The sequence below is a fragment of the Lupinus angustifolius genome, chromosome LG16 (assembly GCF_001865875.1).
Source record: "Lupinus angustifolius cultivar Tanjil chromosome LG16, LupAngTanjil_v1.0, whole genome shotgun sequence".
In the NCBI taxonomy this organism is placed as follows: domain Eukaryota; kingdom Viridiplantae; phylum Streptophyta; class Magnoliopsida; order Fabales; family Fabaceae; genus Lupinus; species Lupinus angustifolius.
The window spans coordinates 9,172,488-9,185,871 of record NC_032024.1 but is presented as its reverse complement, the minus strand read 5'-3'; the positions used below and the strand labels follow the sequence as shown (position 1 = coordinate 9,185,871).

General features: G+C 31.4%; 2 protein-coding genes across 2 annotated transcripts in view; both read right to left on the bottom strand.

The window, feature by feature from the left end:
- LOC109330105 (probable sugar phosphate/phosphate translocator At3g11320) overlaps positions 1–2,380 on the bottom strand; it is a 3,234-nt gene extending 854 nt beyond the window's left edge. Inside the window, exons 1-3 of the mRNA XM_019564135.1 lie at positions 1,940–2,380; positions 536–639; positions 192–420 (exon numbers count right to left, since the gene is read on the bottom strand). Coding sequence (XP_019419680.1) covers positions 192–420; positions 536–639; positions 1,940–2,380 — 774 coding nt within the window. The remainder of the gene's footprint in view (positions 1–191; positions 421–535; positions 640–1,939) is intronic.
- Positions 6,164–13,384, bottom strand: part of LOC109329294 (proline transporter 3-like) — a 12,069-nt gene continuing 4,848 nt past the window's right edge. Inside the window, exons 5-8 of the mRNA XM_019562972.1 lie at positions 11,804–11,928; positions 7,709–7,924; positions 7,130–7,225; positions 6,164–6,541 (exon numbers count right to left, since the gene is read on the bottom strand). Of these exons, the coding sequence (XP_019418517.1) occupies positions 6,164–6,541; positions 7,130–7,225; positions 7,709–7,924; positions 11,804–11,928 (815 nt within the window). The remainder of the gene's footprint in view (positions 6,542–7,129; positions 7,226–7,708; positions 7,925–11,803; positions 11,929–13,384) is intronic.

Below are 13,384 nucleotides of genomic sequence, written 5' to 3'. Positions count from 1 at the left end.
TGCCAAGGAGAAATTCTGATCATGGTTAATAAGTCATCTTGCATAATTGATAGCACAAACTGATAGAAACAACTTGACCACTCATCATTAATGTATGACAACCACCAAATTATGATATCTCAACTTGCAACTTATGTGAAAATTTAAATTTAGAAAAAGGACATAAGCCAATTTGTATAATTGGGACTTACCTGAAGGGTAAGAGCACTGGTATGTTTTGTGACCAAAAAATTGGTGAGGTTGACAAAATATGCTAGTGCTGAATTAAATAGGAGATACCAAATTATCTTAACATCATCTCTTGCAAGAGCCACTGTGATACCAACCACATTTTCTTCCATTATAAGTGTGGCAGGAAGAAGGAAAACCACAGCCATTGGAGCCATGTAAAGGAGAAGGTTCATAGAATTCAATTTCTCTCTGAGATGCATGAATAAAATGTTAGTACCCATTTGAAACTGTCACTTGAAAACCAGACAAAGTACAGAGATAAATTCATGACTAATGAATTAATCTGGATTCTGGAGTTCCTTACCCTTCAGAAGATAGCAAAATTCCTTGTAGCACTGTTTTTAGAGCCCTTGCAGCTGTAGCCGCAATACATATTATGAATCCAAATAGATGGAAACTTGGTTCACCCTATTATCAAATAGAAGAATAGTAAGACATATTAAACACAAGAAAAATTGTTACTACAAGTCAATTTTGGTTAAGAATTGAACAACTTGACTCCTTGCATACCAAACCATACCCATTGACTCCCTAGAGGTATTTTTACACATACACGTGATTAAATGTACACTAATCTGCACAGTTCTTGACTTTCGAACTTCAAGGAGTTGAATGTCTGAGTTTTAATCCATACCGGGGATCTTTTCAACGCAGGCAATTCTTAAGAGTTATTTAGTGAATCAAATTGTGGACCGCATCGCCCAATGCGACCACAATAATATGGTTGTTTGATTTCTGCAACAGCATTTCCTGCGATTGCAGTGATAATGAATCATAATAGTACGACCATATCGAGATGCAATGCAATCACATTATTCTCATCGCAATGGACGCAATTACAATAATCGCAATCACTATGGACTAAAGTTAAAATTAATAAATTGCTATATGTAATGCTTTTATTTTAGAACAACAACAGGCAAATGTAAAAAAAATTGATAAGTAGCCAAAGATAAATTAGCTTCGTCCTTTCTAAAACTGCCATATTGTTGAAAGGATTCATCTTCCAAACATTTTAGCCAAAACCATTATCTATACTTTGCCATTCACATGGTCCACCACACCAAACAAAAGATAAATTTCATCAACCAATTAAACTGAATCAAAAAAACACAACTGAATTAAAACAAGAGTAAAGTACCCTCACATCATTTATTGTTAGTGAAATTATACATATTTTATTCAATTTTCTACACTTATACAAACCCCTAATTTATATATATAGTATTATATATTCACTACATTATAGAAGAGATAAATGTAATATTTTAAATAAAAATATGTAATAAGTATACTTAAGTTAAATAAAATATGATATATTATAGACACAAATCCAAAAAGTATACGAGACAATAATTTTTCATTATTGTAGTATGTTACAATATAGTATGAGTTATTTAAACAATGCTTAGAATTATCATTGCATTTTATAACAAACAAAAATAATGAAAACATATTGACTCTTATATTATTTAAATTTTCCCATAATATATCATATTTTATTTAATTTAATTACACTCATCATATTTTTTATCACACTTATTTCTTGCATGACTAATTCAAGTAACATGTATAATTAACCAAAAAATGTCAAATATTTATATAAATAGGGTGGTTTGTATATTCGGATTTGTGTAATTTTAATATAATTTGCAAATATATGGATAATTCAATAAACAAAAATAAGTAAGTGATGAAAGTTACTTACCCCGCTGGCAATGACAACACCAGTAACAACAGGAACAAGCGTAAGATAAGTAACCCAAGCCTCCTTCTTAAACGTCATAAGATAAGCAAAAACGGCAGTGAAGAAAGGCGTAGTAGCACCAACAGCTTGATTAAACGACACAGGAAGATACCGAAGCGACACATTCCCAAACACTACAGAGACACAGAAAATAAGACTAAGAGCTGAGATCTTGAAAAACTGAACCCTCGATCGAATGGTTTGCATTGGCACCAACTTTAGCCACGCTATTGCAACGTAGCTAAATAGAGAACACGCTGTCATGTGGCACATGGTGAGAAAAATTGGGTACTTGAACCCGTAGTTGCTAAGAAGATACTTGTTTAATAAGAGTACTCCAATGTTTGAGGAGTACCATGCTGCTATTAACCCGATCGTGAAGAAACGGGTTGAATCGTTCATTTTGGGAACTGGGTTTTCTTCAATTTGGTCTTTTGAGCTCTGTGATTTGGAAAAAGATTGAAGTTTTGGGTTAATTGTTTAAAAGGGTTGTTTGGGTTAAGAGAGATCTGGGCATTGGGGTTAACTGTGCAGAAACAAAAGAAAAAAAAAACTTTTTTATTTTAGAAGTTAAGGTCTGTGTCGGTGTTGAATTGAGGAGAGAGGTTTTGGTTTTTTTGTTTTGTTTGAGGAGGATGATGAGAGGAGAAATGTGTGTTGTGATGTGATGTGCTGCTTCCTGTGCAATGGAATGTGAAAGAGAGAAGAAAAGAGCATTTAAAGGAGTAACAGGAGAAGAGGTTTATTTATATCGGTAAACGCGAATATAGGAAGAGGTGGGGTCAGTACTATCATTTTCCACCTGCTCATTCAATATGCTTCCTTTTTAAGTCATCCTCCATTAAATTATTTAGATCGATTATTCGGTTGAGTAATTTTTTTTAAACATCATCAATTTTAAAAAAATTTAATAGTTTTAATTAGTTATAAATCATTAGATATTTCTAGAATTGATACTTAGGATGATGGGTAAGTTTAGTAATTAGATCTCTTCCTATAAATTTATGCTAGCTTAAAAATTAGTATATATCAATATTTAGAAGGGAAATGATCTATTTACTCTAAATCTTAGTGATAAATTTTAGGAAATTCAATGATTTAAATTAGTAAGTAAATTTAAATCATATTTCTCTAAAATTGATGACTAGTATGTGAAGTAAATTTTTTAAACTTACTTGTAAGTAAATAAATTCTAAATTGGGTTAATACTTTATGTGGTTATACATAGAAAAATACTTCATCATTTGGTTGGTTGATATTAACAAAGATAAAAGAACATGGCGAGTTTCCATTTTTTCTTCAACCACCCTTTTCTTCTCCTCACATCATATAAGAAATTGAAAGTAAGGATTTTTAAAATAACAATTATACCTTCACTTTCACATAATTACAATTATCATATAAAAATTAAAAAACACATCATAATAAAAACATTTTTATCTATATAATAACATATCATGTTTTGATTTTAAGAAAATGATATTTTCTTATACCAAATAAAATATCATAATTTTAAATGATAATTCATCACTTAAAATCTTCTCGTATACCAAATAAAATATCATATTTTCTTATATGAATACAATAAAATATCACATTCTCTTATATTAAATATTACAAAAAAATTTCTCTTATTAAATGACATTTATGATATTTCATACAAAACCATCATTCTTTCCATACTTTCTCATCAAGCTAGAAGAAAAAAAATTTATGATGGATCTCATGCAACTTTTATTATCTCCTCTCTTTCTCTCTTAGCAACAAAATAAGAGAAATTTTTTCTTTCTCTTCAACTTCTCTCTCATTCTTTTCTCTCAACTCTAATTCTAATATATGTAAGGAAGACTAAGTACTAGTCTTATCCAACATTATTCCTCTTACTTTTGTTATATATGCTTATTCAATTGTTTATAGAGAGTAATAACTTTTATTTGGCTCAAAACATGTATTGTATTTAGTTGGTTGCAACAAGATATCTATTGGTGTAACTTCATTTATTTAACACCATTTTTAATTGCTCTTGCCATACATTTAGCACATTTTTATTTAAATGAGTCACTAACATAATATCTATATTATTTTATATGTAATCGATTTTCAAATTTTCCAATTTATGCAAATAATTCATAAAATAATATCGAAAAGAATTTCTCGAAAAAGATGGAAAATATATAATATATATAATTGGGTAAATCTAAAATTGCGTTCGAGTTTAAAAATTTATAGAACTAGAGAAAATATAGGAAAATGTATATCATCACCTTCCTAATTTCCCTGAACTATTGTTGACTTTTTTCCCTCACTTTTTTTAACATTAACGAATGAATTGATTAATAATGGTGTTGCAAAAACAATTATGATATGAAAATGAAGTTTGTTACAAGAAAAGTGTAAAGGGTAGGATGAGGAGTTAAAATTGAGAAAGGTGCGGTTGTATACTTTATTGATAATGATAATATAACTGCTTTTTTGTAACTTTTTTGGTAAATTATAATTTATAATAGTGGAATTATCAATTTGCACTATTTAGTCATTAGTCAACCCGCCATTACTTGATGAAAATTATAAAAGGTTCTCCATGATGCAAGTATAATAAAGTACCTATATAAAGTATGCAATGAATATCGCAGTGTGTCTTCCAAGATTTGCATGTATGGAAAAGAACCACCCAAAAATATTTTCTCAAACCACTATATAAATGTTTTTTTTATATTATCATTCATATTAATGGTTATTAACAATCAAGTGATAATAGATGGTAATGTGTAAAAAAATTAGACCAATAATACACAGATTTTAAAGAAGATGTCATCAAGAAGAATTTTCACCATAATAATCTCAATTATTTATAAGAGATTGCTTCCCGACTTTTTTTGTTTACTCTCTAAAATACAAAAATCCTAATTCTTCAAAAAAATATTGAACAGACACTATTACTGTGTCCCTACACTTTATTACAGAAAAAGTATTATCATGGGCATTTGATATTCTCTCCACACAAATTGTTTGATTAAATTAAACAAGTGAAAACAAAAACCCAACATTATTATAAAAATGTAACCACAAATCATGGAAAAGAATCGCATCTGGGAACTTTGAGTATTTGTGCAATGAAATTGAAGAATATTTATATGGATTTGGTCCAATTTTGGTGTGGACTAGTACTAGTATATTGTTACTGCTGAAATAGCAACCTGCTTATAAGGTTCGGCACATGGGAGCTGACAACAACAGTGAAAGAAATTTTAAGTAAAGGGGATACATACATACATATACATCTAATTAAAAATATAATATATATTCTTGTTTATATAAAATATTAAATATTAATGTGTATATAAGCTGTATTTACTCTTTACAAAATGTAAATCATATAAAGATTTTCTATGATAATACTACTTCTTTCCATATGAATGTCTTTTAAGATTATAGAGCACAATTTAATAAATCTAATTAATGTGTAATTATATTAAATTTATCTGATTTTACTACTTTAGTATAATATTAAAATTATCCTTTTCATTTATTATCACCCTTATTAACTAAGTATGGTAAGAGTTATATAATTAATAATCAATGTTGACTTTGTTTCCTAAGGAAACAAATAAATAGGAACAAATTTATTGTTCCTATATACACTTAGGGAACAAATGTAGTAACTTTGTAGGTTGTACTACAACAACAAAATTTCAAAATAGAGAAACACCCAACATGGACTTTCATGCTGCTTTCAAAAATATCTTCTCTATATAGGTAATCGAAAAATATTAATCATTAATCTATCATATGATTTTTTTCACATTCAATTCAAGATGATATTCATAGTAGAGGAAGTTCTTTTAACCATTAATCCATTATAGTTGTGAGTGGTAGTCAAAGGTAACACTAAAAGCAAAGAGTGAAAAAGGATTGAAATTTATTCAACTCACACTTTGGAGTATAATAATCTTAAACAAGAGAAGTTAGAAGACATTGTTTTAAATTTTTTAGCCTATTTTATATACAAAAGTTAATAATACATAGTATACATGTAAAACTTGTTGGGGCACATGCCTCCTACTAGGGGAGGAAAAGGAAAGTTTAACAACTCTATCTCAAATATATTTCATTGTTCCTAAATCTTTTCTTTTCATTCTTTTCCTTCCAAAATCGAACAATTAGGCTAGAATAGATGTACTTGGGTCACATATCAGCAAAAACATGGTATGTTCTGGAGTGATCAACAATAAGCCATATAGCTGCAATTGTTGCTGCAAGGGATACTATGCTAAAGAAAACAATGTTGAACCAATGCCATAGCTTTTCTATAGATGTAAGCTTATTCTCCTTTGCCACAAGGTACATATGGTTTGCAAGAATAAATGTAAGGGGCAATATGCTTGCAGCACCAGTGAGGCTAATGAAATCTCCAAGGAATGGAAGTAGTGCTGCCACAAATGTATTGAAAATCAAGTAGCCACCTCTCACCAAAATTCGAAATGATAAGTTCTTGGTTTTCAGTGAGCTTCCTTTGATCCCATACACAGTATCCACATACTCATAGATAGGACTAGCAAATATCTGATTGAAGCAAAGAGGGGATATATATTAGGACAATGAAACAATTTAAGTTGAATATTTATGGTGTATTTAGTTTGGGAAAGAAAATAGAAGAAAATAAGTAGAAGATATGAGAAATGAAAGAAACATAGTAAAAAATGGGATGATATTTTTTGGTGTTTGCATAAAAGAGAACTAAAGGAGAGAATAAATTGTATAAAACTATTGAATGGATTGAATTATGAGGAATTTAACCATAGCTTAACTATGATTAATAGGATAAATATTTTTTAATATTGTATTGAGTTTACAAAAGAAAAGTTGAGGAAAAAATGATTGATAAAAAATCTAGAAAATATAATGACTTTTAGTTGCCCGGTAGAAAATAGAAATATAGTGAAGAAAAAATATATTTATTATTGAAATCGACATCATATGCATTAGTTTATTTTTTCTGAATTATAGGGAATTAATGACACGTATGAACGTTGTCAACACAAAACCCAATTTTTTTTAAATATGAAGAGTTATCATAAAAAATAGTCATTTCCTTCCCTATATTAAATTCAAGTGTAAAAAAAGATTCTTTTTGGTCACTCTTTTATTCACCTCCACTTCCTTCCTTCCTTCTCTATTTATCCAAACCATGCATAGCGTGAAGTAGTTAGAGACGACTAAACGTGGTAACCCTTTCCCATCAGTTTTCTGCCAAGGTCAGTATGTAAACAAAAAACGTATACAATGACACAAATTGTGGATCAGATCACCTGATGTTGTCACAATGTTGTAGTTATATTAACCGCATTTCACCATAATTGTAATGTGACATTATAATTATGGTGTGACACCAAATTATAATGACGATGTCACATTGGCCCTCATGTGACCATATTTCAGCGCATCATACTACATTGGACTGTATAAAGTTTAAAAATATTGCTTTAATCATAAAATACATCACAACTTAATGACCACAATTTGTATCATAACTTTGCAATTGCAGTAATTGCAATGGTGACCTCACTGAAAAATGAAACCCAAAGTTTTTCTTCCCTTTCCAATATGCAACCAAACGGTTGAAAATTAATTTTTCCTTAATCTTTCCAATCTTCTCTTTCGATCCTCCCCTTTCTTATCAACAAAACAAAGGCTTAAGAGTGGCAAAAAATATAGTTTAGTTGGAAATACATGCAATGTAATGACTCCTTGAAAAAATGCTCCAATATTGGCTAAGCCTTTCACCCAGACAGGTCCATTAACATTATTCAACAAATAGGTTCCCGTGGAAGATCCATATGCCCAGTATCCTACAAAGACAACCACAAAAAATGGTATAGCACCAATAGTGAACTGAAAACATAGTGCTTTCATCATGTTCTTCACAACTGGTTCCCTAATTGTTGCCTGCAAGTTATACAACCAAATAAAAATCTATTTCCATAATCTAATATAAGAAGAAAAAAATATTATTCATGTATCAACCTAAATTAAAAAAAGGCGACCTAGTATATGAGATTCTCACTTAGTGAGATATGGTGATGGTAGATATACACAGGTTTATCTCATAAGTGGAGAGGCTGTATCCAGTATATGAACGTAACCTCATGGTCGCTGAGTGTCAACTGTTGAGTAACATAGTTATGGAAACAACACCACACAAATAAAATAGAGTTGAGAAAATAGGAATTAACACACAATATTTAACGTGTAAAACTCTCTCAAAATGATGATGAGGGAAACAACCACATGCAAGGATAAAAGGTTTTCTCTAAGTGAGAAAATATTACAACCTCTCTAAATACAAGGACAAAAAAATCACATCCTCTCTTGAAATAAGAGAATATATCTCTCCATATAAAATATGAGAAACATTAAGAAGATGTTGGAACTTGGTTTTGTTGAAAATTATTAGTGAGAACTTTTGGGTGTGAAATCTAAAAAACTCTCAAGTCCCACATAGAAGAGTTTTGAAAAAAATAACTCTTAAGTCCCACATCGGAGAGATGAGGAACTTAAAAAAATCTCATGCTATAAATAGAAGCATCTCCCTTCATATTTTCTTGCCCCAAGTTGAATGCATTTTTATTCAACTTTTTTTTCTCCCTCATATTTTCTGCCGATGCATTTTCGGCAAACTTTTCCTGTTTTTTTTCTATGGCACTAAGAATTGACACATACAGCCAAATTGTGGGAATTTCGAGAATTGACACTAGTAGTCATATTGTGGGTATGGGTATTTTGAGAATTGGCACTAGTAGTCATATTGTGGATATTTCGAGAAATGACACTAGTAGCCATATTATGGTTGGTGAATTCGAGATCAGTTCTTACAATGTAGTAAGAATCTGATAACAGAGATCTGAGTTATTTTATCCTTGGACGGTGTGGTTGATAGTTTGCTTGCACATTTTGGGCAGTCCACGAAACGTCTTAAAGAGAGCGATCAGGTTGTGACTCACCTAGTAAGTATTATTTCGTATCATTTAGAATTGTTGTAAGCTACAATACCAACAATTTTAAGATGTTTCTACTACAATGACATTCATAGATAATATTACTAGACAAAATAACTTTGATGAGACAAATTTCAAATGGTAACAACATAAAATGAAATTTTTCCACACTATGAGAAAAGTTGCGCACGTTCTGAAAAAAGGAAATGGATAAACTATCTATTGATATAGCTCTCTGGAATAAACGTGATTACATGTGTAAAAACTTCATTCTGAATGAGTTGTCACATGATCTCTATGATTACAGCTTATACAAGTCTGCCATATTAATTTGGTATGCACTTGAAAAGAAATATGATAGTGAGGAAGCTCAGACTAAAAAAGTATGATGTTAGCTGCTACCTCAAGTATCAAATGACCAATGATAAATCAGTAGAGTCTTAGTCCAATGAGATATAAGAATCGCTCATGAAATCGTTTATGAAGTTATGCCCCTAGAGAGTTAAACTCGTAAGTAGAGTCTATGAATGTGTATTCATTGAGTATGTTGTAAACAGGAATGCATAGAGGTTTTATGACCTTAACACAAAAATGATCATTAAGACTAATGATGTTGAGTTCAATGAAAAATTCATTTTTAAATTGAGGAATAGTGGGAACACTTCAACTAGTCACATACCTGTGATTAGAGATAACAATAAAAATGAAAGGTTTAAAATAGAACCTAGAAGAAGTAAGAGAACAACAACTGCTAAAGAGTATAGACCTCATTATATGGTCTATATATTGGAGGAGAATCCATCAACTCTCCAAGAAGCTTTGACTTCTTTGGATGTTGATTTGTGGCAAGAAGCCATAAATAATTAGATAGATTATCTAGAGTCTAACAAGAAATAGACTATTTTGGCTCAATCCACTATGAAAGCGAAGATGATAGCACTAGCAACAGCTAGTGAAGAAGCAAGTTGGTTGAGAAGCTTGCTTACAAAGATTCCTCTATGGGAAAAACCGATACCAGTTGTGTTGATCCGTTGTGATAGTATCATGACTATTGCAAAAATTGAGAACCGCTTTTATAACGGTAAGAAATAACAAATACGTCGTAAGCATATCAGCATTAGAAAGTTTCTCTCCATATGAGTTGTTAGAGTGGATCATGTACGTACTCAGAATAACTTAGCAGATCCTTTGACGAAAGGACTAGCTAGAGAGAAAGATCATAATACTTCTAAGAGTATGAGACTATTGCCCTTAGAACGAGGATCACTTATGATGGTAACCTGACCAAACTGACTGGAGATCCCAAGAAATAGGTTCAATGAGTAATAACAAGTTGTGAAGTGATATGAGAATGAACATGCTATAAAATTATGAGAAGCATGATTCCTGCAGCATAAATAAGGATGAGTTAAACTCTTAATGAGATCTATACTCCAATTGGAGTGGAGTACCTAGGCTATAGGAGTACTCTTGATAGACTCACCTATGTGAATATGGAAGTGAGAGTCACTTCCTATGAAATTTAGAGGCATAAATTTCTAGAGCGTTCACTATACTGGATAGACGTGCATGACCTTTAACGCACAAACTTTACAGAATACACATTTGAAAAGGTTGTGTGTGGTTTGATGTCGGAGATAGAGTTCAAGACAACAGTCACTCTAGTAAAATCTGGACCTTACTCACTATGTAAAGGTTCAAGTCGCATGACACATTTGTTTATGCACAATCTTATTAAGACCACAAAAATTCTCTGAAATCGTTTTTTAATTTCAAGTGGGGGATTGTTGGAACTTGGTTTGTTGAAAGTCATTAGTGAGAATTTTTGAGTGTGAAATCTAAAGAACTCGCAAGTCCCACATAGAAGAGTTTTAAAAAATAAATAACTCCCAAGTCCCACATTGGAGAGATGAGAAACTTGAAAAAAATAAATAGAAGTCTTCTCCTTTCATATTTTCTTGTCCCAAGTTGAATGTGCTTTCATTCAACTTTTTATTTCTCCCTTATATTTTTCGCCGACACATTTCTGGCAAATTTCTCCTTTCTTTTCGTGGCACTAAGAATTGACACATGCAGTCAAATTGTGTGAATTTCAAGAACTGACACTGGTAATAGTATTGAGGGAAAACGTTGGTTTATCCTAGGGATAACGTGGTTGATAGTCTGTGTTGGGAATGCTTGAAATATGTTATTATTGTATTAGTCCCACATTGTCTAGTATTAGAATGGAGTAGAGTAACCAATGTTATATATTGGACTCAGAGCCCTTGTTATAATGTGCACCAGATATAAGCACCTAATAGAAACACCCCATGGGCAGGTGGATCCATGGGTGTGTTAGGGTTTGTAATCCTTATTCTTTAATAATATCTTGGTATCCGCTCAACGCTCCCGGGGATGTAGGCACAATTGGCCGAATCTCGTTAACAAATTTTAATATTATTTTGTGAATTTTGATCATGAGGGTTTTCTATTTATAGAGAAACTTTCAATCACCCAATTTATTGTCACCACCCAAAACCATATTTTTTTGCCTACAATATTAGACTTTCATAAAGCCAAGAAAATGGTTTTATTACAGACTTACATATCTGACATCAACTTTATCTTACATGAAACTCACATAACCTTCATATATAAAAATGTGTGAAGAAGATTCTAAGTGGGCTTAATAAGCAATACTATATCCGATTATCCACTATTAACAATCTAAATTAGTACACATGTAACTTTAGATTAAATTATAGTTTAGAACACTCTTATTTAATTTTCTCGCTTTGAATGTCACTTTATGAGAATTTCTAAAAAAATAGTAAGCTTCTTTGTGTACCTGTATCTCAGGGATCATGCTAGTATTAAATGCGAAAACAAGACTTGCAGTTGCAGCAATTGTTGTAAATATTTTACTTGCACCTTCCCCTGGAATACTGTAATCTCGAGCTGGTGATCGTAATCCTGATCATGTAATGGTGGTTAGTACACATTCACACTGGAAGTGTATTTATACTAGAATATACATTCTGTAATATGCTTCAAACTGTATGTGAGAATATAAATGGTTGAATTTTAGATGGTGGTTAAGAATATTTTTTAGCATAACCAACAGTATCCCCTCACCTTATTATAAGGAATTAGCCCCTTTCAGGATGTGTAGATACCCCTTACAACAAGTGTTGTTCTAAAGATTGAACATTTGACCTACTATAATACATAATGATCTAATGAGGTCATACACCACTAATAAACCAACTTCATGTTGGTAGATGGTGTTTATAAACTACAAAGGAGGAAATAGATAATCTTCTGCTGGTTCTCAAAATATTCTTTATGCACTACATCTAAAGTCTAAATGTATGTGAAAGAATATATGAAAATTTTAACAGTAATGGATGAAAGCACGTCATAACTTAATCAAAGGATGATATACAAGGCATCTGAAATACTAAATATAGTAATTGCAGTCTAATTAACTTCTCATGAATGAAAATTCTAGCTTCTAGGCATGGCAGGTGTAGAAAGTGTACCATTAAACAGTAATTGCTAATGTGGTAACTTGTATGCTAAAGTACAAGTTACTAAGCACTAGAGAAAATTAGAGTTAATTACCATTGAAAACAAAATGAATCTGATTTAAAGAATAATAAATGCTTAATTAGAAGGGCATGGAGGAATAGAAACCAAGCATTGGATCAATTGCATAGTATTTTAGAAATGAAAGTTATAGTAGTGAAAATAGAAGTGGAGAAGCTTTGGAGCTACACAACTTAGAATAATTTGCTTCTTATTTGGATGTCTTACAAATGAAGGGTGAGTGCCTATTTATAGGCTTTCTACAACACTTATGAATTTCTAGATGGTTCCATAAGTATCTAGTATACATTTTTCTCAAGATTTCTAGATACTTCTTTAATTATAATACTAAATGCCTATAATAGAATATACTAGAAGCTTAGGATAATTCTAGATATTATGATACAATCATCACTACTTGTTTCTACACAAGTGTGGAAGCTTCTAGAAAGTGTGCATCAATATTTTATCACTCCTCCTCGAACTTTGGCCTTGGTAATGCCTTAGTGAATATGTCAGCAATTTGATCTTCGGTCTTGCAATACTCGAGCTTTATTTCTTTATTCTCACTTGCTTCTCTGACAACATGATATTTAATTGCGATATGTTTTGTCCTGTTGTGATGGACTGGATTCTTTGCTATCGCTATCGCCGATTTGTTGTCACAATAGATTGTCATAGGCTCCATCTCTTGATCTCCCATATCATTGAGTATTCGTCTAAGCCATATAGCTTGGTTAGTCGTCTCTGCAGCTGCTACGTACTCAGCTTCTGCTGTTGATTGTGCAATGATTGATTGCTTCTTTGACGCCCAAGAGAATACTCCTGATCCAAGTGAAAA